Source organism: Rhincodon typus, chromosome 16 (assembly GCF_021869965.1).
Source record: "Rhincodon typus isolate 14 chromosome 16, sRhiTyp1.1, whole genome shotgun sequence".
Taxonomy (NCBI): domain Eukaryota; kingdom Metazoa; phylum Chordata; class Chondrichthyes; order Orectolobiformes; family Rhincodontidae; genus Rhincodon; species Rhincodon typus.
In genome coordinates, this window is record NC_063347.1 from 39,496,250 (window position 1) to 39,520,425 (window position 24,176).

General features: G+C 39.1%; 1 protein-coding gene across 1 annotated transcript; it reads right to left on the bottom strand.

Moving 5' to 3' along the window:
- Nucleotides 1-4,584: 4,584 nt before the first annotated feature.
- lmod3 (leiomodin 3 (fetal)) lies at nt 4,585-14,374 on the bottom strand. The gene is made up of 3 exons (XM_020510275.2): nt 14,081-14,374; nt 11,750-13,180; nt 4,585-4,725 (listed from the first exon to the last, which is right to left on the bottom strand). The coding sequence occupies exons 1-3, from the start codon at nt 14,372-14,374 to the stop codon at nt 4,699-4,701; spliced, it is 1,752 nt and encodes a 583-aa protein (XP_020365864.2). The 3' UTR covers nt 4,585-4,698.
- Between the last annotated feature and the right edge of the window lie 9,802 nt (nt 14,375-24,176).

The window sequence follows — 24,176 nt, forward strand, 5'->3', positions numbered from 1 at the left end:
GCTCATAGTATTGTCTTAATATGTAAGAAAACAATGATGCATGGTATTCAGAGGTTTACCAGGTTTGAATCTTATGTTACTGAAAGACTATTCCACAAACTAATGCAAAATGCTAGTGACTATACTCCACACATTTCTAGATATTTTCGAATCAACCTGATCAAAGATTTTATTGCACTTTTCTAGAGCACGTGGGACTTGAACCCAGGCCTCCTAGTTAAGAGGTAGATTATACTATCACTAAATCACAAGTGCCCTCTCCACATGTTTCTGTGCCTGTTTTCCCCTATTATTTATAACTCCTCACTTGGCTATTTATGCCTAGTGTGAACACCATTCAAAGTTGCTTCAGGGCCTTAAAGCCTTTATCTTTGGTTCTTGGTCAAGCAATACTTCAGTTTTCACCTTTTTCCAAAAATTACCGTGGGCTTACTGCTTCTTCAACGCATTCCGGTTCCACAACTCTATCTGCATTGACATCGTTCTGATCTTGAGTATCCCTATTTTGTTATTGTTCCAACAATGGTAACAGTCATAAAGTTGGGAGCAGTGGTAGGCTATTTGGCTGTTTGGACCTGCTGAGCTAGTGAATAAGATAACAGCTGATTTAACTCCACATTCCTGCTGCTCTCAAAGTATATTTTTTAAATATTTAAAAAAAAAAAGTCTCAGTAGCATTTCAACCCAACCGCTGCTTACCAAGAACTTATTGACCTCTGCCTTAATTAGTGAGTCTTAAAGACTTCTGACCATCTGTGAGGAAATATCTGAGAGATCTTAAATAGGTGACCCTTAATTTTAAACAGTGACTCTGAATTTGGAATTCTCTCAGAAGAGGAATTATCTTTTCTCCATACACCTGTCATAACCCTTCAGACACTTGTGTTTCAATCAAGTGGCCTTGTGTTCTTAATTGTAGTGGATACAAGCCTAGCTAACTAACCTTTCCTGATAAGTCAATATGCCATTTTGGGTATTAGTCTGGTAAACGTTTTCTGAAGTGCTTCCAATGCATTTAGTTCCTTCCTTTAAATAAGGAGACAGCACTCCGTAATCAAGATTCAGTCTCCTCAAAGCCCTGTAAACCTGAATCATAAACTTCTTAGTTTTGTATTCAGTTCCTTTTTGCAGTAAGTGATAATATTCTTTGACTTTCTTCATGCTCTTTGTACCTGTGTACTAATCATCTGTGATTCATGCACTAAGACACGAGATCCAGGAGTTCTGTGATCTCTCATGATTTATATAATATTTTTTTTTATTTCTTCCTCTGAAATAGATCACCTCACAGTTTCCTGTCATGTAGTCCGCTTGCCGGGTCAGTGGCTATTTGCTTACTGATGCACATTTCAGCCTCCTTATGTCCTTTTTTTTTAACAACTTATATCCCTACCTATCTTTGAGACACCTAATTTAGCAACTATACCTTTGGTTTACTCATCTAAGTTATTTTGAAATATATTTTAAAATATTGAGGAACCAGCAGTGATTGTTGTGCTGCAGCACTCGTTAGCAACAAAAAAATTGCCTGTTTCCTGTTAACTGGCCAAACTTCTATCAATGCCAATAAACTACCCCTTACACTGAGTTCTTATTTTCAGCAGTGACCTTTATTGTGGGGCATTATCAAATGTGTTCTGCAGATCTAAGTACTGTATATTTACCAGATCCCCTTTATCCAAAGAACATGCTATTTATTCATAGACCTCCAATAAGTTGTTTAAATATGATAAATAGATGTTGAGCCTTTGGAGAATGCAACTGGGAATTAAAAACAAGGAACAGGGTAATGGCAGAAAATTTAAACCAATATCTTGCATTTATCTTCATGGTGGAGGACACTATAGACATTCTAAAGATAACAGATAAGCAAAATTCTAATTGGAGGAAAGATCTTGTAGCAGTCTTTGTCATGAAAGACAAAGTATTTGACAAACTAATAAAAACTAAAGGCAAGCTAGTCACCAAGGGTTTTAATGAAGGTGCTGCAGAAATAGTGGACAAAATGTTGCAGAATGCACTGAATTCTGGGAGGATTTCTGCAGATTGGAAAACTGCTAATGTGATAACTGTTCAAGAAGCAAGGGAGACAGAAAGCAAGAAACTGTAGGTCAATTATGCTGATATCTATTGTTAAGTAAATGGGAATATGTACACAATCTCAAATTTTAATTTATAATATTCCTTGAGGCCTTTTTATTTTGTTAAAAGATACTACACAAATCTAAGTAGTTGTATTTATATCTCCACGGAATGTTAGTTCTGGCACAATTTGTCCTATTTCCTACATTTACTTCAGCAATTACATGTCTAAAGTACTTGCTTGGCTGTGAAGCACTTTGGAACATTGAGGTTGTGAAAGCCATTATGTAAATGAATGATTTAAATAGGATCTAATCAAGTGCTTGTCTAAAAGATATGAAGCTTATCCATTGCTTTGCATTTAACCCAAGTCATTGAATTAAGGTATTTATATATTCAGAGATACGTCCAATCATGGGATTTAAATCTAGACAGGCCTTTCCACTTCATATCTCCCAAGCAATGAATAGAATTTTATAATTTAAAAATGCTAATAAAATAAATTTTAATTATCACAATTTTTTTCTGTGAAAGGAAAAAGAATCCATCAGGTTCAACTAGTCTGTCTGTTTGATCCATATTAACTTTATCACTCCTACCTTGTTGCACTATCCAAGCAATACTCAGAAATATTTGTTGGATTTTGAACCTGTTTATGTGTTGACTTCAATAGTTTTCCATATTTGTGTCACAGTTCTTTTATGTATACATCTTGCTTAACTTCTCGTTATTAATCTTGCTCAGTTTTATCTAAGTTTTTTGAATTAGCATTTTAAATGATTGCTTTTTTTAGACCGTATATTCCAACTATTTTAGTCAATTCTACAGAGTAATTATATCACACAGCTTGCAATTTTGAGAAAGCTAGTTTGGAGACTAGCTACACAAGACTGTCCCAACATTCATTTTGTGTTTGCATTGATTCCAGCCTGATTGAAATAGAGGGAGCTTTGAAATGATCCCAAGTTAGGTAGACAGCCACTCAGTTGGACTGCCTAGTGAATTATGATAATAGGCCATCTTTGGCAAAGAGCTTCTTGTCCTTTCTGCTTTTTGTTATTGTTAACAATTTCATCAGAATTTGAACACTTAAGGTTGCAAGTTGTGAAGTTGAATTCAATCAACCTTGTAATTTGAGGGCAGACATCAGAAACACTCTACAGCAGCTGTAACTCCTTACATGCTACACTACAAATCTATTTTTAACATTAAAAGAAAAATTGATATAATTAATTAAATGAACTGAAATTCAAATTTCAGAAAGTCTGACTTTTTCGGCACATGCTGGAAAAGAAATCTATGCAATAAATAACAAATGGAACATTTGACCTTTAGGCAGAATTTTAAGAAACAGTTAACTTATAGCTTGTTTAGTTTTAAAGCTGGGTTTATAAAATGTTATGTTGTTGATAGGAAACCGGTACTCTTTCTTGATGTGATTAAGTTCAGCAAGTTATCACTTCAGCTCCATGTTCTTGACTTTAACATGATTAAGTTTGTGTCAGTGCCCACACTGTTATTCCAAATTGAGGCAATCAGGTGGTTGAAATAACTGGAATTCACTGAAGCCAGGAGATGTTAGATCATTCATAGCTGATAGTATCTAATGCCATGTATGACTGCAGTCCAATGGGGCTGTTGTGGCACAGTGCTAGTGTCCCTACCTTTGAGCCAGGAGGTCTGGACTTAAGTCCCATTCTACTCCAGAGGTGTGTAATAACATCTCTGAACACATTGATTTAAAATATTTATTATCGATCAAAATGAAGTCCAGGTGTCAACTGGAAATTTTGAACTTAATGCTTTCAATATTTTTCATGTTAACACAGTCTATGTACCTGTTTTTCCTAATAATAAATATAACTAAAAAGCACAGCAAAATTTATCATTGAGTGAGGTGTGAGTAACAAGCTGAGTAACTTGAGTCTGATGTGGTACCTGTAATATAATAGAATTCTTAATGTTGTTTTTTACTCTCTGCCCTAGGAAACAAATTCTGCAATACTTACCTTAGCTGTATGACATTCCCATTGAATAGCAAAAGCTTCACATCAGAGATTAGAAAAACATTTTGAAATGTTTTTGCACGTGTCAGATTTTTAAGAAGGTTTATATGAATGGTAAAAAGGTATGAGAATAAATGTCTGGACTGGGGTTCTACCAAAAATGTGGAGAAAACTTAACTTCTGCTGATGACTTGTAGTAATTCTTTGACTGCTATATTATACAGTAATCTTGTTAGAAGTTCAAATAAAAATTGTGAAATGGAATGTTGCTGGTCACTGGCCTTCGTTTGTAATGAGCTCACTAATGCTAAAGAAAATTAGTTGAAAAAAATGTAATAAACTGGAAAATAAATGTGAAGATAATGTTTCAATCATTTTTATTTTATTATACATTCCAGATTCAAAGATACAAATCAAAGTGAATAAATAATTTTCTAAGACAACAGGCTTTTAATACACATAATTTGTATAATGACAAAACCTTTAAACTGTTCTTAATTGTTCCCACACAGAAATGCAAACAGTAGGAAACTGTCCATGTTTGATTGTGACACTCCATCCCTATTGTTGCACAGCTCTGAAATTTTAGCCAAGCTGCTGGCATACTGGCTCAACTCAACAGCTTTGGAAGTGGAACCTATGAAACAACACAAGGAGAAAAGTATGAATTTCAGCATTTGTATAACTTAATTATGAAATAATTACACAGGCTTCTTTGTTATGGGCAGCATATTAAAGAAATAGCATTTATTTTCATAGTGCATAATTAGAACCTTGCAATATCCCAGAATGGTTAACGTCACCCAAGGAAGGATATTTAAGCATGGTCAGTGTTCTGTAGTAAATGCAACAAGTAATCTGTGCACAGAAATATTCAACAAAAAACAATCCAGATGAACGGCCAGTTAATTTGTTTTGCGTGATGGTGATTAAAGAAGGAATGTTAACTATAAGAAATTGTCAGAAATGATAATACTGTCACATTATTTATGGTTGTTTCTGTTTTGTCTGTATAATACATCTGTCATGGTTTAAAATTTTAAAAGAGAAAGAAAGCAAAAGGAAATTGGCCATTTTCTGCTGCTTTCCTAATCCCTGAGTTTGTATACGGGAGAGACTAAGGGCTGCTCAGTTTCTCAGTCATGAATCAACACCTTCAGGGGGCAAGATAGATGAATATCGGCAAGTAAAGAGGTAAAAGTGATCATTGTTTTGAAATATTTCATTGAAATATATTTAATACTGTAACTACACTGAAGCACAGAGCTATTATAATTCCTAAAGTAAGTAACATCACAGCTAGAACAATTCATTAATGATTTGGCAATTTCATGTCGTTAGTTGTTGTTTGAAATATTTCTTTCAGTTCTTCAAACCTTTGTGTCCAGATACTTGAGTAAATTTGCCAATATACAGGCAGGAGTGAAAGGTGTCTCATCTTCCATTTCTTATGTCATTGTTCAAAATTAAATTGACGTAGAAAATAGGCACAACGTCTCCCATAGATATTCATTAGGCTTCTTAATCACATTTGGTTATGTCCTAAACTGATAAATTATTGTTTCTGGTATCTATATAACACTTTATTCATATTTTTATCATATTTCTGACTTTGTTGAGACATTAAACTATTTAAATGAGTGAACACAGCTGCTAAAGTAGACAAAGAAGTGTCATTTGAATGTGCTAAACACTGCTATGAACTTCTAATTCTTGACTTTACAAGATAATAGTTTCATGTGGCAAATGACATCAGCATTAACTTTCTTCATTGCTACAGTAAAGACAATATAAAAAATTCTGTCCAAAATCTGTTTAAGGCTAGTTTGGCTGATGGGATACTGGTTGAGCTTAAGGAAAAAGACAAAGAGGTCTTGGAAAGACAGGCAGTACACAAAGTAGATAGGTCACCCTGCCCGGTTGGAATGCATCCCGGGTTGCTGAGGAAAGTAAGGGTAAAAATTGTGGAAGTGCTGATCACACTCCTCCCTAAACACAGGGTATTGCTAGAGGGCTGGGCATTGAAAATGTTACCGACATTGTCAAAATAAGAGGAGAAAGGTAAACCTGGCAATTACAGGTCAGTTGGTTTAACATTGGTGTGGGAAAGCTTTTAGAAACAATCTGCGAGAAAATTAACAGCCTTTTGGATAGAATCCCTACCCAATGGAAGCAGGCCATTCAGCCCATTAAGTCCACACCAACCTTCCAAAGAACATTCCACCCTCCTATTCCTGCTTTTCCCATGGCTAATCCACCTAGCCTACACACTAAGGGCAATTTAGCATTACCAATCCACCTAACTTTGAACTGTGGGAGGAACCAGAGCACCCAGAGGAAAGCCACACAGACACAAGGAGAATGTACAAGCTTCACATAGACAGTCACCCAAGGCTGGAATCAAACTTGGGTCCCTGACACTACAAGGCAGCAGTATTAACTGTTGAGCCGTTGTGCTGCTTAATAAGTGTGGACTAATACAGGAGAGGATGAAAATCTTCAACCTCTGAGCATCCATAACCCTCTGAAGTAGGATATTCCAAAGACTCCAAAAGAACGTCCCCTCATCTCAGTCCAAAATTGCCACTGTGTTTTCCTGAAATCATAGTCTTCAATCTGAAGAAGTGCTAGCTTGGCACCTCTCCCATAAAATCTCTGAGAACTTTCTGTGTTTCAATGAAATCTTCTCTCCTCATCCAAATGCTAGGGGCTATGCACATAGGATCATTCTATTCAATCTCTTCTTATAGGATATCTCTTTCATCCCAGAAAATGATGTCGGGAGGTTTTGCTGCAACCCCCTCTAACACCAGTACATCTTCCTTCCAGTAACGAGAACATAATTTTATGCAGTACTCCAGCATTGCAGTAAGGTTCATATTATTATAGGAAGACCTCTTTATTCTTATATTCCAAACTCCATGTCAAAAGGCAAACAAACCATTTGCCTCCTTGATTACTTGCAGTAGCTGCATGTAACCTTTCTACACCTATGTACATGAACACACAAATCTTTTTGAATGCCAATATTTATTCATTTCTCACTTTTAAAAAAAGTTCTGCCTTTCTACTTTCCTAATAAATGGGTAATTTTACATTACTTCACAATATATTCCATTGGCCACTTACTTGTCCAGTCACTTATCTGATTTTTATCTCTTTACAGCCTCTTTTTAGCCTCCTTATTGCTTACTAACCCAACTCAGATTGTATTTTCTGCAAACTTGGAAATATTAAACTTGGTGCTGTCATCAATGTAGATTTTACATAAGTGATCCTTGTGTCATTCTCTAGTTACAACCCAAAAATGACCTATTTATTCCTGCTGTCTATTTTCAGTCTATTAACCAGTCTCCAACCCATGCAAATATATTACTCCCAATCCCATGAGTTTGGCACCAATCAAATGCCTTCTGAAAATTCAGGTATACCACATTTGCCATTAAAATAAACCCTCTAACTTTCATAAATAGTTTTAGAGAATAAAGCAGGCCAGGCAGCACCTGTAGAAAGAGAAACAGAGTTAATGTTTCAGGTTCATGACATTTCATCAGAACTGAGAAAAGTTGGAAAGTATAAGGTTTTAAGGTATGTTTATGATATTCCAACACCAGGAGGAGCACTTCCCACACATGTGCTGATGCAGCCAATAACATCAATCTTTTATACTATTTAAGAAATTTGTTAGCTTCTTCAAAAGCATTTTGCTATCATTATTAACAATGGATTGCAATTAACCACTCTGTTTTCGTAACAGATTAAAAATTCTATTTTAAGGATTTATAATTATTAAATTCTGCATTGCCACAAGATTCAACCATTGTAAATTTTCCTGAATTTTTTTTTCAAAACGGCAGTCCATGGAATAAATTCAGCTCAAAGATTATTACCAGGACCAGGCTGCACAAACAGGATTGAACTCAGTTTGTTACTGTAAATAAAATTATCTCCACGCAGGTTGCAAAAATATTGGATGCATGAAACATGGAGGAAGAAGCAGTTTTTAAACTGTTCTAAATTGTTTAAATCGCTGGTTGAGATTATATGTGGTACAAATACAGACACAGCTCTAAAGGCAGGCAGATTCTCCCTGGTTGTGGAAAAAAGTAAGTATTCAGCAAAGAGAATTTTAATTGCCAGTGCTTTTGACAGGGGCTACAAGTGAGTTCACATTCTGGGCCAAGAGTGCACGCACAACTGTTCCAGATGACTGGCGAGTGGGTGTCAGGAATATTGGTGTAGATTTTAAACAAGTGAAAGAGAGGAATGAAAAGGAGAACAAAAGGAAAGGTTTGTAATAGGATGGAGGAAATGAGAAATTAGACTGCAAAATAGTTGTTAATGCACGGCCAAAGGAAGTTGTAGTGGGATAAGCAAAGCATCCATTGTTTTACAAAGAATAAACAAACAAAATGGAGGCAGAAATTATGGTGTGAGGATGGTGAGCTTAATGTTGAGTCCAGATGGTTATAAAGTGTCTCATCAAAAAGATGAGGTTCAGATCCTTGAACAATTTGAGCTTCATTGGAACACTGCAGGAAGCTGAGCACAGACAGGCCAGTGTGAGAGCAATGTAGAGAATTAAAATGATAATCATTAGAAGCCCAAGGTCAGGATTGTGGACTGAATAGAGTTATATCTGAAAGTAAACACCCAGTTTGTGTAGATCCCCTAATGTAGAGCAGATTGCATTGTGAATAGCAATACAGTACCTACAAATTACTGTTTCACCTGCAAGGAGTGTTTAGGACCATGAACATCGATTTAACTTCCATGTTACTAACTGCAATTTAGAAGTTTTGGCAAAGATCTGTGGCCCAGGTTGTGGATGAGGTTGTTGACTCGCTCACCAAGCTGGCTTGTTTTTGTTCAGACATTTCGTCACTAGCCATCAGAATACATGGAATATCAGCTAGCAGCAAAATGGCACAACAAACTCTCCTTGATATTGGTACATTCAGACAATGAAGGCCATCAATTTAACTGTGACAAAGTAACCATAGTAGCCCAAGCCAAACATAGACACGCACAGGAATTCCTAGAGGCATGGTTCTCCACCCACACTTCAATCAACAAACATATAGAATTGGACCCCATATACAAACCCATACAGATGAAAACTGGAAATGACAGTACTGACCATAACGGAGCGAACAGTATAAATTCCAAGCGTAGTAGAATAACATCGCTTCATTCGGAGGTGCCACTGATGATGTCACCTAGCATGGTGACAAAACGTCTGAACAAAAACAAGCCAGCTCGGCAAGCAAGTCAACAAACTCATGCAATTTAAAAGGTAAAGTTGCCACAGGGCTGCTTTATCATTTGGAAAGAGATAACTTGGGATTGTTTTTGCCTGAGTGTTGCCATACTTCAGGCAAGTGGAGAGGCTGAGAAGGAGCATCTTTCATGGTAAGCTCAGCTCATGCAAGAATTGAACCAACACTATTAGCATTGCTCTGCATTACAGACTGGCTATCCAGCTAAATGAGCTAACCAACCTGATTGCAGTTTATGCTAGTACTGAGCTTTAAGAATGTAAAAGTCCTGAGTTACATTTTTGATCACTTATCCCAACCAGCAGAGGAGTATAGGCATTAGAATAGGCCACTGTGGTTATTGTAGCGGCTCCAATAACTATCTGGTATACTTCAATGGAAATTAAATTGTGTTGCAGTTAAAAATGAGCTGTACTGCTGAAATTTAACTGTGTAGACATTAAGAAGGCTTACTCCAACTCGATATTAGAGGTTGCAAGCATACATAGGAACATTACGCAGCCTTTGAAAAGAAGGGTGCTAAAATAATATCAGGCCCATCACCCTAGCATGAATTAGCCTCTTCAAGAGAGGAGGAGGAGGAGAAGGAATAGTACCAAAAGTTAAAAAAACTTAGATGCCAATATCCCAATTTTCATTACTCAATGAAAACAGAATATTCTCCAACTGAGATAACAATGGCTAAATTGCCATTTCCCCTTAATATTTTAAAGGAAGATAGCGTCATTTTTCTTTAGTTGTTCATTTACTTAAGTAAACATATTCATTATTGCTGACAAGTTTAGGATAAGATGTTTTCAGTGGAACTTTTCTGAAAGTGATATTATGGAATATGATTTCAGAAACATCGTAAATGAGAACAGATGTTAAAACATCCCCATTCTACTATTGCTAAAATAATTATCATGTTAGGCTTTTCACATCATTTCTGCCAGACAATTTCAATGCAACACATTAATAGGGGCAACTAAGAGTTAATGATAAGTACGTAAACATTTTTACAATATCCAGAAATAGGTTATGATTAAGCAGAATACCATCCCTTTTGACTTCTCTTCATAATTCAATGGGTGATAACCCTTTTCACTGCTTTTTTATGCCTCTTTTTTATGAGTGCAATGATTGCATTTGGGTATGATGATAGCGGTACAATATTTAGACAATATTAGAAGAGCTTATTAAATTAAATAGATTTTACAAGGTATTGTCAGTATCTCACATTTAGCAATTGGAAAATTGCAGGCACATAGCACTACATTCCCACCCATTGAATTAAATAGACTAAAAATGGCAGACTTTGTACAATGATTTTGCAATAATTCAGCTGTCATGTGCACAAGGTAAGTAGCAGCATGTAGTCTGAGAAGTTTTCACACACAGTCTAACATCCTGCTTGCAAATTAATTTTGTTTTGGTTTGTGATTTTTGGATGAAACAATAAGTTTGCATTTTGGAAGGAGAGGTCATTTTTGTATGCGTAAAAAGTTACACCGTGGAACAAAGTGTCGGCAGGTGATGCATATTTAGAAACAGTTCCATTTTTAAACTACAAGAAGATTCACATTAAACACAATCATCAATGACATGGTGTATTTCAGCATTGTAGCTTTTTGTTATCTCACAGTGGCATAAAATAGGGACGATTGAGGTGAGGCAAAGTATTCATTCTTACAAATTACTTATGTTTACGTGGAACTGAAGACATTCAACATGAAACATTGAAAAACAATACTTACATTGCATAATGAGTGGGATAGAACGTATGAAGAAAGTGAAGCAATGAATTCTGAGGAATTTTCTGGAGAGTGAAGAAAATGTATGACTACACACTGAGCTACATTTTTAAGCAGAAAATAATGAATTCCTGAGAGAGATTATGAATTTAAATAGGGATTCATAGATACCTGAGAATGATTATGAAGCAGTATAGTCATGGAAGTTTGCATGGTCCATAAACTAGGTAAATACTATTTTAGGTTTTTTTGCAGGGATTGCGGGAGGACATGAGTTGGATTGGAAAAAATAAAATTTAACAAATCCCAAAATAAAGGCAGAGCTAAGCAATCGTCTGTGAAATCTTTCAGTTCTGATAAAGAGCCATGCCAGAAAAATGGACATTTTCCTTTCTTTTCAAAGATGCCTGATTTGTTGAGTTTTTCCGGGGTTTACTTATCTTTTTGTTTCAGATTTCCAGCATCTGTTGTATTTTGTTTAATTATTTCTAAAGTTGAATGTTTGACTTTATAAAAATGTTTACAAATGAGTTTGCTATTAACCTATTAAAGGCTTGATTACACAAGGAAAATTGATAGCAGTCAAGAATGGTGTTGTTTGGAAAGAAGTTATAAAACACCGCTGGGAGTTTATGGAAATACTACTCACAGGTTTTAAATAAGCCACGTTACTCTGACGAATATCATTTAACAACAGATCTCGAGGGGTATTTTCAACTAAAGGTGCTTGTCGAGACCTGGGAACTGGCTTTAGTGAACTTATCATTGCCTTCAGGTTTGGCTTGTCATTCCCATCTGTAGTACCAGCTTTAATTTTACTTTGTTTTTTGGGAGTTTTTCTGAGTTGTACTCGAACAATGTTCTTTGGACGATTGTAACAGGTTTTTGGTGGGAGAGGAGGCTCTTCACAGAGAGTGGAGTGAATGGGCACGTATTCACCCAACATCTCCAGCAGGCACGGGTTAATTTTTTGACAGGCATTCATTGTCACTTCTTGTTCCTGAATGAACTGGTTTCTCTGCTGTTCCAACCTCCTTTGTCTCTGTTGATCCAGATTGCGACTTAGTAAGTTGGTGACCACCATTCTAGGTCCTGGCAGCTCGAAGTGATAACCCAGCTTCAGAAGGGTGGTGTTGGCTTTGAGAAGTCTGGCAATCTCCATCTCAGCGTGGTGACCCAACATATGTCTCTGGTTGTGAAACCTCAGCTCAGTGAGAGTCTCATTGAACTGTAAGCACCTCATGATAGCCACAATGCCTTTTCCTGTGATGAAATTGGACTCAATATTAAGGGTAACAATTTTTTTGTTCTCTCTTAGCATGTTGGCTATGTCAAAGGCGATTTCATCATCAGCGCCTGTGTTTGTGATGCTGAATGAAGTGACATGTTTGTTCTTCTTCAAAGCTTCCACAAAATTTTTCAGCATATCTTTTGGGATGTTTTCCACATTGTTCAGGTTGACCTCTTTAAGGTCAGGTTTGTTTTTGCGAATATCTGCCAATGACTCGTCTAAGAGCGTTGGGTTTCCCGAAGGCCTTGCAGTCAGTTTGAGAAAACTGCTGTCCAATCCTATCTTCTTTCCTGCCTTTCCTTTTCCTGATTTCACCTCAGTATTTTCTTGGCTTTCTTTAGGTGGTGTAGAAATTTCTTCTTTGCTGCCCTTTTTGCTGTCATTGCATTCAACCTGTTCTTCAGTGGGAGAACCAGGCTCTCTCTTGTTGCACAAGGGAATGGGGTCTTCAATCTTCTGCTGATCATTAGGCTGATCTGGGCTGGTCTTCCCTGATCCCACCAGCTGGTTACTGCCATTCCCTTCAGTTTGAGGTTTAGGTTCAGTCACTGGTGGATCTTTGACTTGCTGTGCCTTCATCGTCTCTACTGTCTCCTTTTCTTTCTCTGATTTGTATTTGATCTCTTTGTTCTCCTGCTTATCATCTTCCACTTTCTGAATCCACTGACCATTTCCATTCAAATGTTCGGTACTTTCTTCTTCGTTATCTCTGTCTCTTTCACTCTTGCACTTTTCTTCCTCACACTCCTTTTCAGCTGTTGGTTCTTCAGTTCTTCCTTCTACAGTTTGCTGTTGGAAGGAGAGACTTTCAGTTTTGTGTCTTTTGGTAATGTACAGTTTCATATTTCTAATAAAGTTCAAGCACAAACATTATAAACATTAGTCTCACTATACAAAACAACTTTCTCATAAAAATCTGAATCAATTAGAAATTCCTCAAAGCCCTTTTAAAGATATCTGCTGTTTCATTTCAGTAGAGTACAAATTTAACTCCTTTGGGAAATGAATTAATATATCACAGTCTAGCCAGCTAACACTCAAGGCTAAAGTGAACATGTTAATTTGCTACTTGTATATCTGGCTGCATACAAATGCAGGATTAGATTCCACATAGAATCCCTACAATGTGGAAGCAGGCCATTCAGCCCATCAAGTCCACACTGACTCTCTGAAGAGCATTCCACCCAGACCCTAGCCTTGCATTTGCCATGGCTAATCCACATAGCCTGCACGCTATGGACAATCCACCTACCCTATGTATCTTTAGACTGTGGGAAGAAACTGGAGCACCCAGAGAGAACTCGTGCAGGCATGGGAAGAATGTGCAAACTCCACACAGGCAGTCACCTAAGGATGGAATCGAACCTGGGTCACTGGCGCTGTGAGACCACAGTGCTAACCACTGAGCCACCCTGCCACCCCAATGGTGGTGGAAACATGGGCATATACTGAATCTTGGGCCAAACCAGGAGGAATATAGTCCAGTTTGTGTGTTGGAGTCACAATATCTCAGGTACAGTAGATATTGTGAGGAATGGAAAGAACATCATTGGATATTCTAGGAGTATAGTGATGCAGGTTTCACGCTGTTTCTGTATGTGGTTACAATGAGTTTCATTGAGCCAGATTCACTCCGCTTTCTTGTAGCCCATTTCCAGTTCTGCCAGCTCCTCCTCAGCACACGCTCACCTCGCTGCTCAGCAGAGTGACCGGGATCCTTTCCTCCTCCAGCAGTCGGCTCGATTCCTTCTCCCAGTACAAGTAGTCAATCAGGGACCTGTGATCGAAGGAGCCAGTGGGAGCCTTCTCTGTGTGATCTTTCTGCCTCTGCCCTAAGGGCACAAGCGGGTCAGGGTCCAGATCTTCCATCTCGTTTTGCAGTTGCTTCAATTCTTCAGGAGACAGAGTTGCCAGGATTTCGTCCTCATCCAGCTCCCCGCTGTTGGGCTCTTTGTCATCAGATTCGTGGCTGCAGTCCGACATGGTTGGTGCCTTTTGCAAGAAGATTGTTGGGGCAAGTCTGGAGTTTAGCTGGAGACTTCCCGTCCCTCGCTCTTCCCGGAGCAAATGGTTCAGAACCCAGTACGCAGCAGTAAGCCAGGGCTGCCTAGCTGTCTGCGCTCTATATTAAGCACAGCTCTCTGCCAAAGTATTCCTGGGCACTGCAGCATTTCTGCGCTGGGCTTTTTTTTTCCCCCAGCAGCTTCTGTCAGCTGCAGGAGTCACCGTGACATTTCACTGCAGCTGGGTCCCTTTCACTACAGGTCAGGGGAAGGTTTTCGAGAACATTCGCTTGGCAGCCTAACCTCAAACTGATTAGGACCGAGCATTTACGATGTAAATATTAGCCTTTCTGTATGTGTTAATAGTGGAGTTGGGAGAAGATATTCATTCCGCGAATTTATTGGGATCACTAACTCTTCGCGGGGAAGAGATGTGACGACAGAACTGCTGGAGTTACTGACCAAGTGGGAAATTGACTTGGCTGCTGAATTTGAAGTTACCCCTCCGAGTTTCCTGATATAGTCTCTCCAATAGTTTCTTCCCAGCAACTTTAAGTGGCGCAAAACGCTACGGTACTCCGTAACTGTCCTTCAACTTCATGTCAAATTCTGAAACCCCCTTGAGATGTAGATGCATAAATAACAATTTCCTGTCGGGAACAGCTAAAGGAATTGTCTGAATGGGGAACAGAGACAGGAATGTACTAAGCCTAGAGTTTATAGTAACAGGAGGGATCATGTGGCTATTTTCAAAACGGGATACATGCACGTGTGCCCGCAGGAATTCAAGAATTGCTTTAAGACCGTATCAAATAAAAATAAGCATAATTTATAAAGAAACGACGATTTTTACAGTTTGGTTAAGTCCAACTGAAGTTTAAAGTCGACAGTTGAACAGCTTAGATTACTTTTTTAATTATAGAAGAGGAGATCTAGTCTCAGCTCTGCTGCCTCAGCAGGGATATTCTGCCTCTGCAGTGGGAGCGACACAAAATCAGTTCGTGAGTTACTTCGAGACAACAAGGTGCAGGGCTGGATGAACACAGCAGGCCAAGCAGCATCATAGGAGCAGTTACTTCTGTACGTCTGAGCTTTCAGTTCCAAGGTAGCATGAGGAGCAGGCTGCCTGCTAACACTTGAGTTTGGTACTCCAGCCTTTCAATGGACAGGTCACCCAATCCTCTGTCCTCTCAAGATGAGGCATCACTCTCTTAACAATTCACCACAATACCTCCTAATCACTCTCGGGTACTTTCAGACACTTTACAATAGCAAACCTTCTTAAAATTGACTGCAGGTTGGCTACCTGGCCCTTTAAGTAAGACGATGTAGGGCCTGATCTTGCAGCAAAGACACAATGTTGTGTGTAAATTTCTGTGTAGATTGTAGATTTGTTATATGATTCTGTTTGATCCAAATTTGGACAAATTTGTGTCACATCTGCAGGCGGGACTGCATGATATCAGGTTAGCACCAGTTTGGCTGTCTCTAGCATACACAGAGGATGTCCGTGTGAGCACTCTCCTCAAGATGATGCACTGTATAGGTCATGACACATGTGGCTTCCGTAGAAGCACACAGCCCCCTCCCCCAGCCCCAGAGTAAACCAAGCAATGGAATCAAAACCATGATTCTGTGACCTTGTTTCAACATTTTAGGGGGATTAGAAAGGAAGGTAACACATAATTCTTTCTGAATTGGCCCCCATTTTCATCTGCTTAATGGTTCCACCAGGAATGGCTCCACATAAGTATCATAGAATCCCCACAGTGTGGAATACGCCCTAACATATTGGGCACACTGCCCTACATCAAGAACATATCGGAACTGACAACAAGACTCCTAAGATCGCTAGGAATCATGGTGGCACACAAGCCCACAGCCACCATACGCTTACCACAAACCCTTACAAGGATTAAAGACCCCTTTCCCACAACATGCAGAATGAACATGGTTTACAAAATAACATGCAGTGACTGCCACAAACATTACATCGGACAGACAGGAAGTAAACTAGCCATCAGAATACACAAACATAAGCTAGCAGCAAAACAGCATGACCAACTTTCCTTAATATCAGTATAGTCAGACAATGAAGGCCATCAGTTTAACTGGGACAAGATAACCATAATAGCTCAAGCCAAACATAGACACACACGGGAATTCCTGGAGGCATGGTTCTCAACCCATAATGCAATCAACAAACATATAGAATTGGACCCCATATACAAACCCATACAGGTCAAAACCGGAAATGACACTACTCACCATAACGGACCGGACAGTATAAATTCCAAGCAGAGTAGAATAACATCGCTTCATCGGAGGCTCCACTGATGATGTCACCTAGCACGGTGACAAAACGTCTGAATGAGAACCAGCCAGCTCAGCGAGCAAGTCACAACCTTGCGCACAGGACAGTTAAGAATCAACCACATTGCTAGGAGTCTGGAGTCACACGTTGGCTAGACCAAGTAAGGATGGTGATTTCCTTCCCTAAAGGGGTATCATCCAAACATTGTGCAACATAATCACGACATTCTGCCCTGAGTTTTGCATGACAATAATACATTAGAAAGAAGTAGAAAAGAGAAGGGAGATCTATAAGATGCGTGGACTTTCTGAGCCCAATGGAGAAATTAGAGCATCATGTATCATAATGTCACTGCGATTGAGCCCTTGGTATTGAACATAGTTGAGAACTGTGAGGATAATGGGTTCCTTCCCTAAAGGACATGAGTAAACACAATGGGTTTTTCCTGACAATCAGCAACGGATTCATGGTTATCATTAGATTCTTAATTCCAGATAGTTATTGAATTCAAATTCCACCATCTAACATGGTGGGATTCGAGCCCAGAAAGTTATCTTGGTCTTTGGATTAACAGGACAGCAACAATACCGAGTGCCAGCAAGTTCTACTGTGTGAGTGATGGCAATATAGTGCATTGAGCACAATGAGAGGTTGGTGGTATGGTTGCTAGTTGATGTCATGTCAAGTCATTAGACCTTGTATGGAACTTGTTATGATGACTGTAGAGATCAATAAAGAAATTCAAACTTCTGATAAAGTTGTTCAGAAGAACTGACAAGATTTAATGTTTTAAGACATACACAGGAACACAAGACTAGAACCACAACTGACTAATCAGCATTTTTATAGCCACCTTATACTTTAAATGATAGAACATAACTCTTAACACCACTGAATAAACTCATCAGCAGGCATATGTTACAAAGTCCTTTAAGTAGACATTCAGCTGTCCAGAAATCATTCTAAAATGATTCTTCATTTCTGATCCTTTCCTCTATCGGCCTAGGAATATTTACCTCTAGAACTATTTTTCACAGTGCAAGTTTTCCTGGAGATTTCTCCCTTTAGGTAGAGCTAGACAAATCTTCAAACCATTTTTTAACTAACAATAAATTTGGCATTCACAATCTGACCAAGAACTCTCTCCGTCATTATGGTGCAGTGAGACAAACATTTACCATCCAGCTCTTTTTCTCTCTCCCAGACTCTGGCACATTAATATCTGTGATATTCAGTGATACTTAGGAAAGCCTGTAACACAATCTTCACAAAGGCTTCCTCTGGAACCTTCCTCATTGCAATATGAATCACAAGTAGGTCTTGTATCCAAGTAAAAATGCTGAATAACTATTATTTAGGCTTCAACTCTATCCTGGAATCAACTGTTCAAAGTTTACTCCTTACAACCTGTGATGTTAACATTCCCTGAAGCTTGGAAACCCTCAGTCTGTCACCTGCATTGTGGCTATGTTCACTGCTGTCTGCAGCCTCACACCTTCTTCCCAACGCAGCAACCTGAGCCTTCCTTTATCCTTTAACAACCCCATCATCCAGAGCTGTTGCAGGCAGATATCAGCACAGGTCACATGACACACTTCACTTTGTCCTAACTGAAAGACACTGTTCCAAAATATTATCATTTTATAAACCTCATGCTATAATAGATACATACTAGATCCTTGGGTCCAGATAACAGGAATTGATCTCTTTGGCTGCCTAGTTTCACTCCTTTCTGAGGGTAGCCCATGGGGTTGCCTGGTCATCCATGTCTTTACTCCATCATTAAAGCCTCCAATGTCACATCTGTGAACCTCAAGCCTACTTTCTGCTCTGATGCTCCTTTTCTCTTGTTTAGAATTTTTTTTTGTTATTCATTCATGGGATGAGGGCGTCGCTGACCAAGCAGCATTTATTGCCCATCCCTAATTGCACAGAGGGCAGTTCAGAGTCGACCACATTGCTGTGGGTCCGGAGTCACATGTAGGCCAGACCATGTAAGGATGGCAGTTTCCTTCCCTAAAGGACATTAGTGAACCAGATGGGTTTTTCTGACAATTGACAAATAGATTCATGGTCATCATTAGAGTGTTAATTCTAAATATTTTGTTGAATTCAAATTCCACCATCTGCCGTGGCAGGATGCAAACCGGAATGTTATCTCGGTCTCTGGATTAACAGTCCACTGAGAATACCACTACGCCATTGCCTCCCCCTTAAATTGCGCAATGCTATTCAGTGTTGGCCTCTTGTCATTTAATGCAACTTGCTCCTATGGGGGACAGAACAGAAGACTGACAGCACTAAATGTTACCAGAACACCTTTTTCAGCGCCCTGCTGAGCACAGAGGAAGTGTAGTGTAGGAACTGCTTTGCCCTATGTTACCATACGAAATTGACGCAGCACCAAATTTCCATGCTTCCCACCCCAGAAGAACAGGGATAGGCAGTTCATCAAATGCAGTCAGTGCATTTGATTAATAGCATTACCAGTCTTTAGTCTTTGATTTGACACCCGAGATAAAAACTACAGATCGCATAAAATTTAAGCTAGCTTCATTGATATAAGAAAACAAGCCGCATATCCACAATCCTTCAGACATAAGTCCACTAAATATTACTAAATAAAAAATGCAAAGCCACCATAGTCCCACCAGACCGTGAGGTTTTTATTTCATTAGAGACAGAAAGAAAACTGGGCATGGTTTAACCTGAGGGTAACCACACCTCAGGCAAGGTGAAAGGTTGAGAAAGAGTCCTTCACGGTAACCTCGGCTTGTGTAGGAATTGAATCCACACTGTTAGTATTGCAAACAAGCTGTGCTAACATTCCTCATTGCTTAATGGAAGATTACGTAGCAAGTAGTGATCATGTACATTGGTTTTGTCATTATATTTTGATTTCAATGGACTCAAAGTATTCATTTATGATGCCATTGCCGCCAGGGCTATAGGTCAAAGCTGCAAAATAGATCTTTTGACAAGCGCAGACACAATGGGCAGTCATAAACATTTACAACAGCCATTCAGAAAGAAACCACTCATTCCTACTCTTTGTTTCCTGTCTACAAACCAATTTTCTATCAACCTCAATGCACTACGCACAATCATACATGCTTTAATTTTACTTGTTAATTTCTTATGTGTAACTTTGTTGAAAGCCTTCCAAAAGTCCAAATAAACTATATCTGCTGGCTCCCCTTCATCAACTCTACTGGTTAAATCTTTAAAGAATTCCGGTATATTTGTCAAGCATGATTTTCCTTTAATAAATCCATGCAGAGTCTGTATGATCCTCCCTCTGTTTTCCAAGTGCTCTGCTATTAAATCTTTTATAATGGATTTTAGCATTTTCCCTACCATTGATATTAGGCATTGACTGGTCTCTAATACCCGGTTTTCTCTCTACTTCCCTTTTTAAATAGAGTGGTTACATTAGCTACCCTTCAATCCAGAGGAACTGTTTGTAAGATGACCACCAATGCTTCCATTATTTCTAGGATCACTTCCTTAAGTACTATGGGATGTAAAAGGCAAAGTAGGCAGAAGTCGGGCTCCTCAGTCTGGGGCTCTATATAGGATAGGCCGAAGAGCGAAAAGTTAGTGATGATATTCGGCAGCTGCATGAGAACATAGATTGTATAGGATGGGAAAATACGCTGGGAAAGTTAATGATAATATTCGACAGCTGCATGACCTTGAATGAGTCCTGTGAACATTCCTGTACGTGCCAAAGACAACACAATCAACGTGTCTTTCTGCAATTGTTTTTCTGTGCCTTGCTGTGGTTACACTGTATAAGAAGGAGAGTTTCATTCCAAGTCACAACATTTTGCCTTGGCTCGGAATCGTAAATGGTGCCAGGGACAAACTTAAGCCTCCAGACCAGCCATCTGTCGAGGAGCCCCCGATGGGCAGGAGGGCATGAGGCTTGTTGCTTGTTCTAGAAGGGTGTGAGACTTCTTTTTTTGGTTTTTTCCATTTATTATTTATTTATTATTACCACTATAGTAATTGATTATTACTTAATAAACATTCACATTTAAACAAATCGCTGTTAGATGAGCCTTCTCTTAATTATATTTACCCAAATCTGAAAAGAACTGCTTGGATACACGCTGTGATCCAAGACAGGCTTGTCCATCCATCCACTTTTTTCTTTTTTGTCCCCTTTCTCTTCCTCTTTCTTTTTTCCTTAGATCTTAAAAGTATTTTTTTGATAAGAAAACTTACCTTGGAGCAGTTGGGAGCCGGAGCAGAGCAGACTGGAGGCCTAGAGTGTTGTGGAGTGGCTGAGAGCTGGAGCGCAGTGGTCTGGAGGCATGGATCGGAACAGGGATGGTTGTTGGACTGGGATCTGGTGCGGGTGGTCAGTGGCTTGCAAGGCCAGTCAGACCACGTGTGGAAACCCCTGCGCTGATCTACTACAATGTAATACTTACCTGTAATCTGTTTACCTGACTGTAATGTTGATCCTTTTAACTATGTCTTATTTCTAACTTATACCATGAATCACTGTATGGTAAACACTTTCTCTTTATTCCTCTTTTTGTATCTAAGTTTTGTACTTTGTACCTAAGGTGGTACCATGAGAGGTGACATTGTACGCTTTTCACTGTACTCCTGTACTTCTGTACTTCAGTACACATGACAATAAAACCTAATTCTAATTCTAATTCCAATATAGATTATCAGGCTTTGGGGATTTATTGCCCTTCAATCCCATCAATTTCCCCAACACTATTTCCCTACTAATATTGATTTCCTTCAGTTCCTCCCTCACCTGCATGCGCCAACATTTCTGGTACGTTATTTGTGTCCTCCTTTGAGAACATAGAATAAAAGTATGACATGCCTTTCAGCTGTCCAGACTGACCGCACCTAGAATGCTGTGTGCAATTTTGGTCTCCTTTTCCGAGGAAGGATGCTCTTGCTCTCGAGGAAGTGCAGCGGAGGTTTACCAGGTCTGACATATAAAGAGAGGTTGGGATTATTTTCGCTGGAGTTCAGACAAATGAGGGAGGATCTCATAGAGACTTATAAAATTCTAACAGGACTGGACAGGGTAGATGCAGAAGATGTTCCCAATGGTGGGTGTGTCCAGAACCAGGGGTCACAGTATGAGGATTCGGGGTAGACCATTTTGTACGGAGATGAGGAGACATTTCTTCACCCAAAGAGTGGTGAGCCTATGGAATTCATTACCACAGGAAGTAGCTGATGCCAAAATGTTGAATGTATTCAAGAAGCGACTAGATATAGCACTTGGGGCGGATGGGATCAAAGGTTATGGGGAGAAAGCAGGATTAGGCTATTGAGTTGGATGATCAGCCATGATCGTGAAGAATGGCAGAGCAGGCTTGAAGGGCCGAAGGCCCTCCTCTTGCTCCTATCTTCTATGTTTCTATGTAACTACTCCCTCCATTGTTCTGCTTTTTATGCATTGATTAAAAATGTTCTCCTGGATGCAATTTAAGAATTTTGTTCTCTCTGTACTTTGCATACTAAAACTATGCAGTTAATTTTTGGATGCTAAATCTCCTGCTATTACTGTCTTATTATTCTTACACTTCTCCAAAATGTAACTACCTATTTGATTCTCTATTTCTTCCTGACTGTTTGAGGGCCAGTAGTACATACCCAACAGCATGTTTGGCACTTTTATGTTTTTTTATTTCCATCCATCTTGCCTCATTTGATGATGCTACCAAGATATCATCCCACATCACTGCTGTAATTGATTGCTTGATCAATATTCCAACCTCTTGTCCTCTTTTACCCCCTCCCTATCTCATCTGAATGCCCTATAACCAGGAATGTTAACCCGTCAAATTTGCTCATCTTTCAGACAAGCCTCATTCAAAGCTATGTTATCATACTTCCATGTGCTAACCTGTGCCTGCAACCCATCTGTCTTATTCCTCAGTCTTCTTGCTTCAATATATATTCACTTAGCCTGCTAAACATACTTCTTTCTTACGCAGTCTAAGTTTCCTCTTCCTTGTAGACTCACTTACTTATATTTTAATTTCCAATTCCATTGATTATTTATTGTCACGTATACTGAAATACAGTGAAAAGCTTTGTTTACGAATGGTACAGGCAGATCATAGTAAGCAAGGATATACAAATCAAAAAGACTTAGACTGAGGCATACAGGTTGTGTTGCACAGGGCGTGCGCTAGGCAAGATCAATGTTAGCTAGATCAGCATTATTTGAGGCTAGAGAGTCCATTCATCAGTCTAATAACAGCTAGGAAGAAGCTGCTCCTGAAGCTGCTCATGTTTGTGTTCAGGCATCTGTAACTTCTGCCTGATGGAAGAGGTTGTACAAGATCATTACCAGGGCGCGATGGGTCTTTGATTATGTTGGCCGCCTTTCCGCGGTAGCGAGCCGTATAAATAGAGTTCATGGATGGAATGTTGGCTTCCGTGAATGTCTGGACTGTGCACACCACCTTCTGTAGTTTCTTACAGTCCTGGGCAGAGCAGTTGCCGTACCAGGCCGTTATGCACCTGGACAGTATGCTTTCAATGGTGCATCTGTAGAAGTTGGTGAGGGACCTAATAGACATGCCAAATTTCCTGAACTGCCTGTGGAAGAAGGGGTATCTGTCTCCACTGAGCCACAGCCTGGATTCCAACCCCTGCCAATCTGATTTAAATCCACCCCAACAAAATGAGCAAATCTTCCTGGAAAGACACCACTCCCATTCCTGTTCAAATGTAATTTGTCCAAACTGTACAGTTTCCACCTCCCCCAGAAATGGTCCCAATGTCTTAGGAAGATAAAGCCCTCCCTCCTGCATCATCTCTTGAGCTATGCATACAACTGCTCTGTCCTTCTATTCCTATACTCAGTACGCAGGGCACTGGGACTAATCTGGAGATTGCTACCTTTGAAGTTCTGCCTTTAAGTGTCCTACCTAACTCCCTAAAATCAATCTTTGTTATCTCCTATTAAATATAAAGCATGTTAATTTTGGACTAAAATCTTGTTGATATCATGTCTTGCAGAAACTTAGTAATATTCTGGACAACATTATACATGGGAAAGGTATACAATCATGAAAGATACTTATTTTTTCTGGGAAACCGATGCTATGAATAGTAATACACTTTAAAGGGAAATATCTGATTCCTTCACACAATACAATGTCATCAAATCAAGCACATTAAACTGACAGAATGTCTGGTGCATGGACGAGTGTTAGATAGATCCCTTCATGAAAGCACACTTAGGATAAGTATGATAAGAAAACATTAATTCTAATCTGAATGCATAGACAATGTTGTTGCGATTGGCTGTCTTCATCAGCATCTTAAATAAATAGGATATTGTTTGATTAAATCCCTTTCCTTGTTGATGAAAGCACTGTAATGTTATACTATTACTTTCCACTAGTAGTGCCAAGAACACTGTTGTCATAGAAATGCTGACCGCAATGGTGTATGATTCCACTGTCAGCTG

What these genes read in the sequence shown, in the direction of transcription:
- lmod3 (XM_020510275.2), bottom strand. Translation starts at nt 14,374, where the DNA reads ATGTCGGACTGCAGCCACGAATCTGATGACAAAGAGCCCAACAGCGGG. An exon ending in TCACTCTGCTGAGCAGCGAG is followed by an intron (nt 13,181 to 14,080) that starts GTGAGCGTGTGC and finishes TCCTTCCAACAG; the next exon opens with CAAACTGTAGAAGGAAGAAC. An exon ending in ACGTGGCTTATTTAAAACCT is followed by an intron (nt 4,726 to 11,749) that starts GTGAGTAGTATT and finishes GTTGTTTCATAG; the next exon opens with GTTCCACTTCCAAAGCTGTT.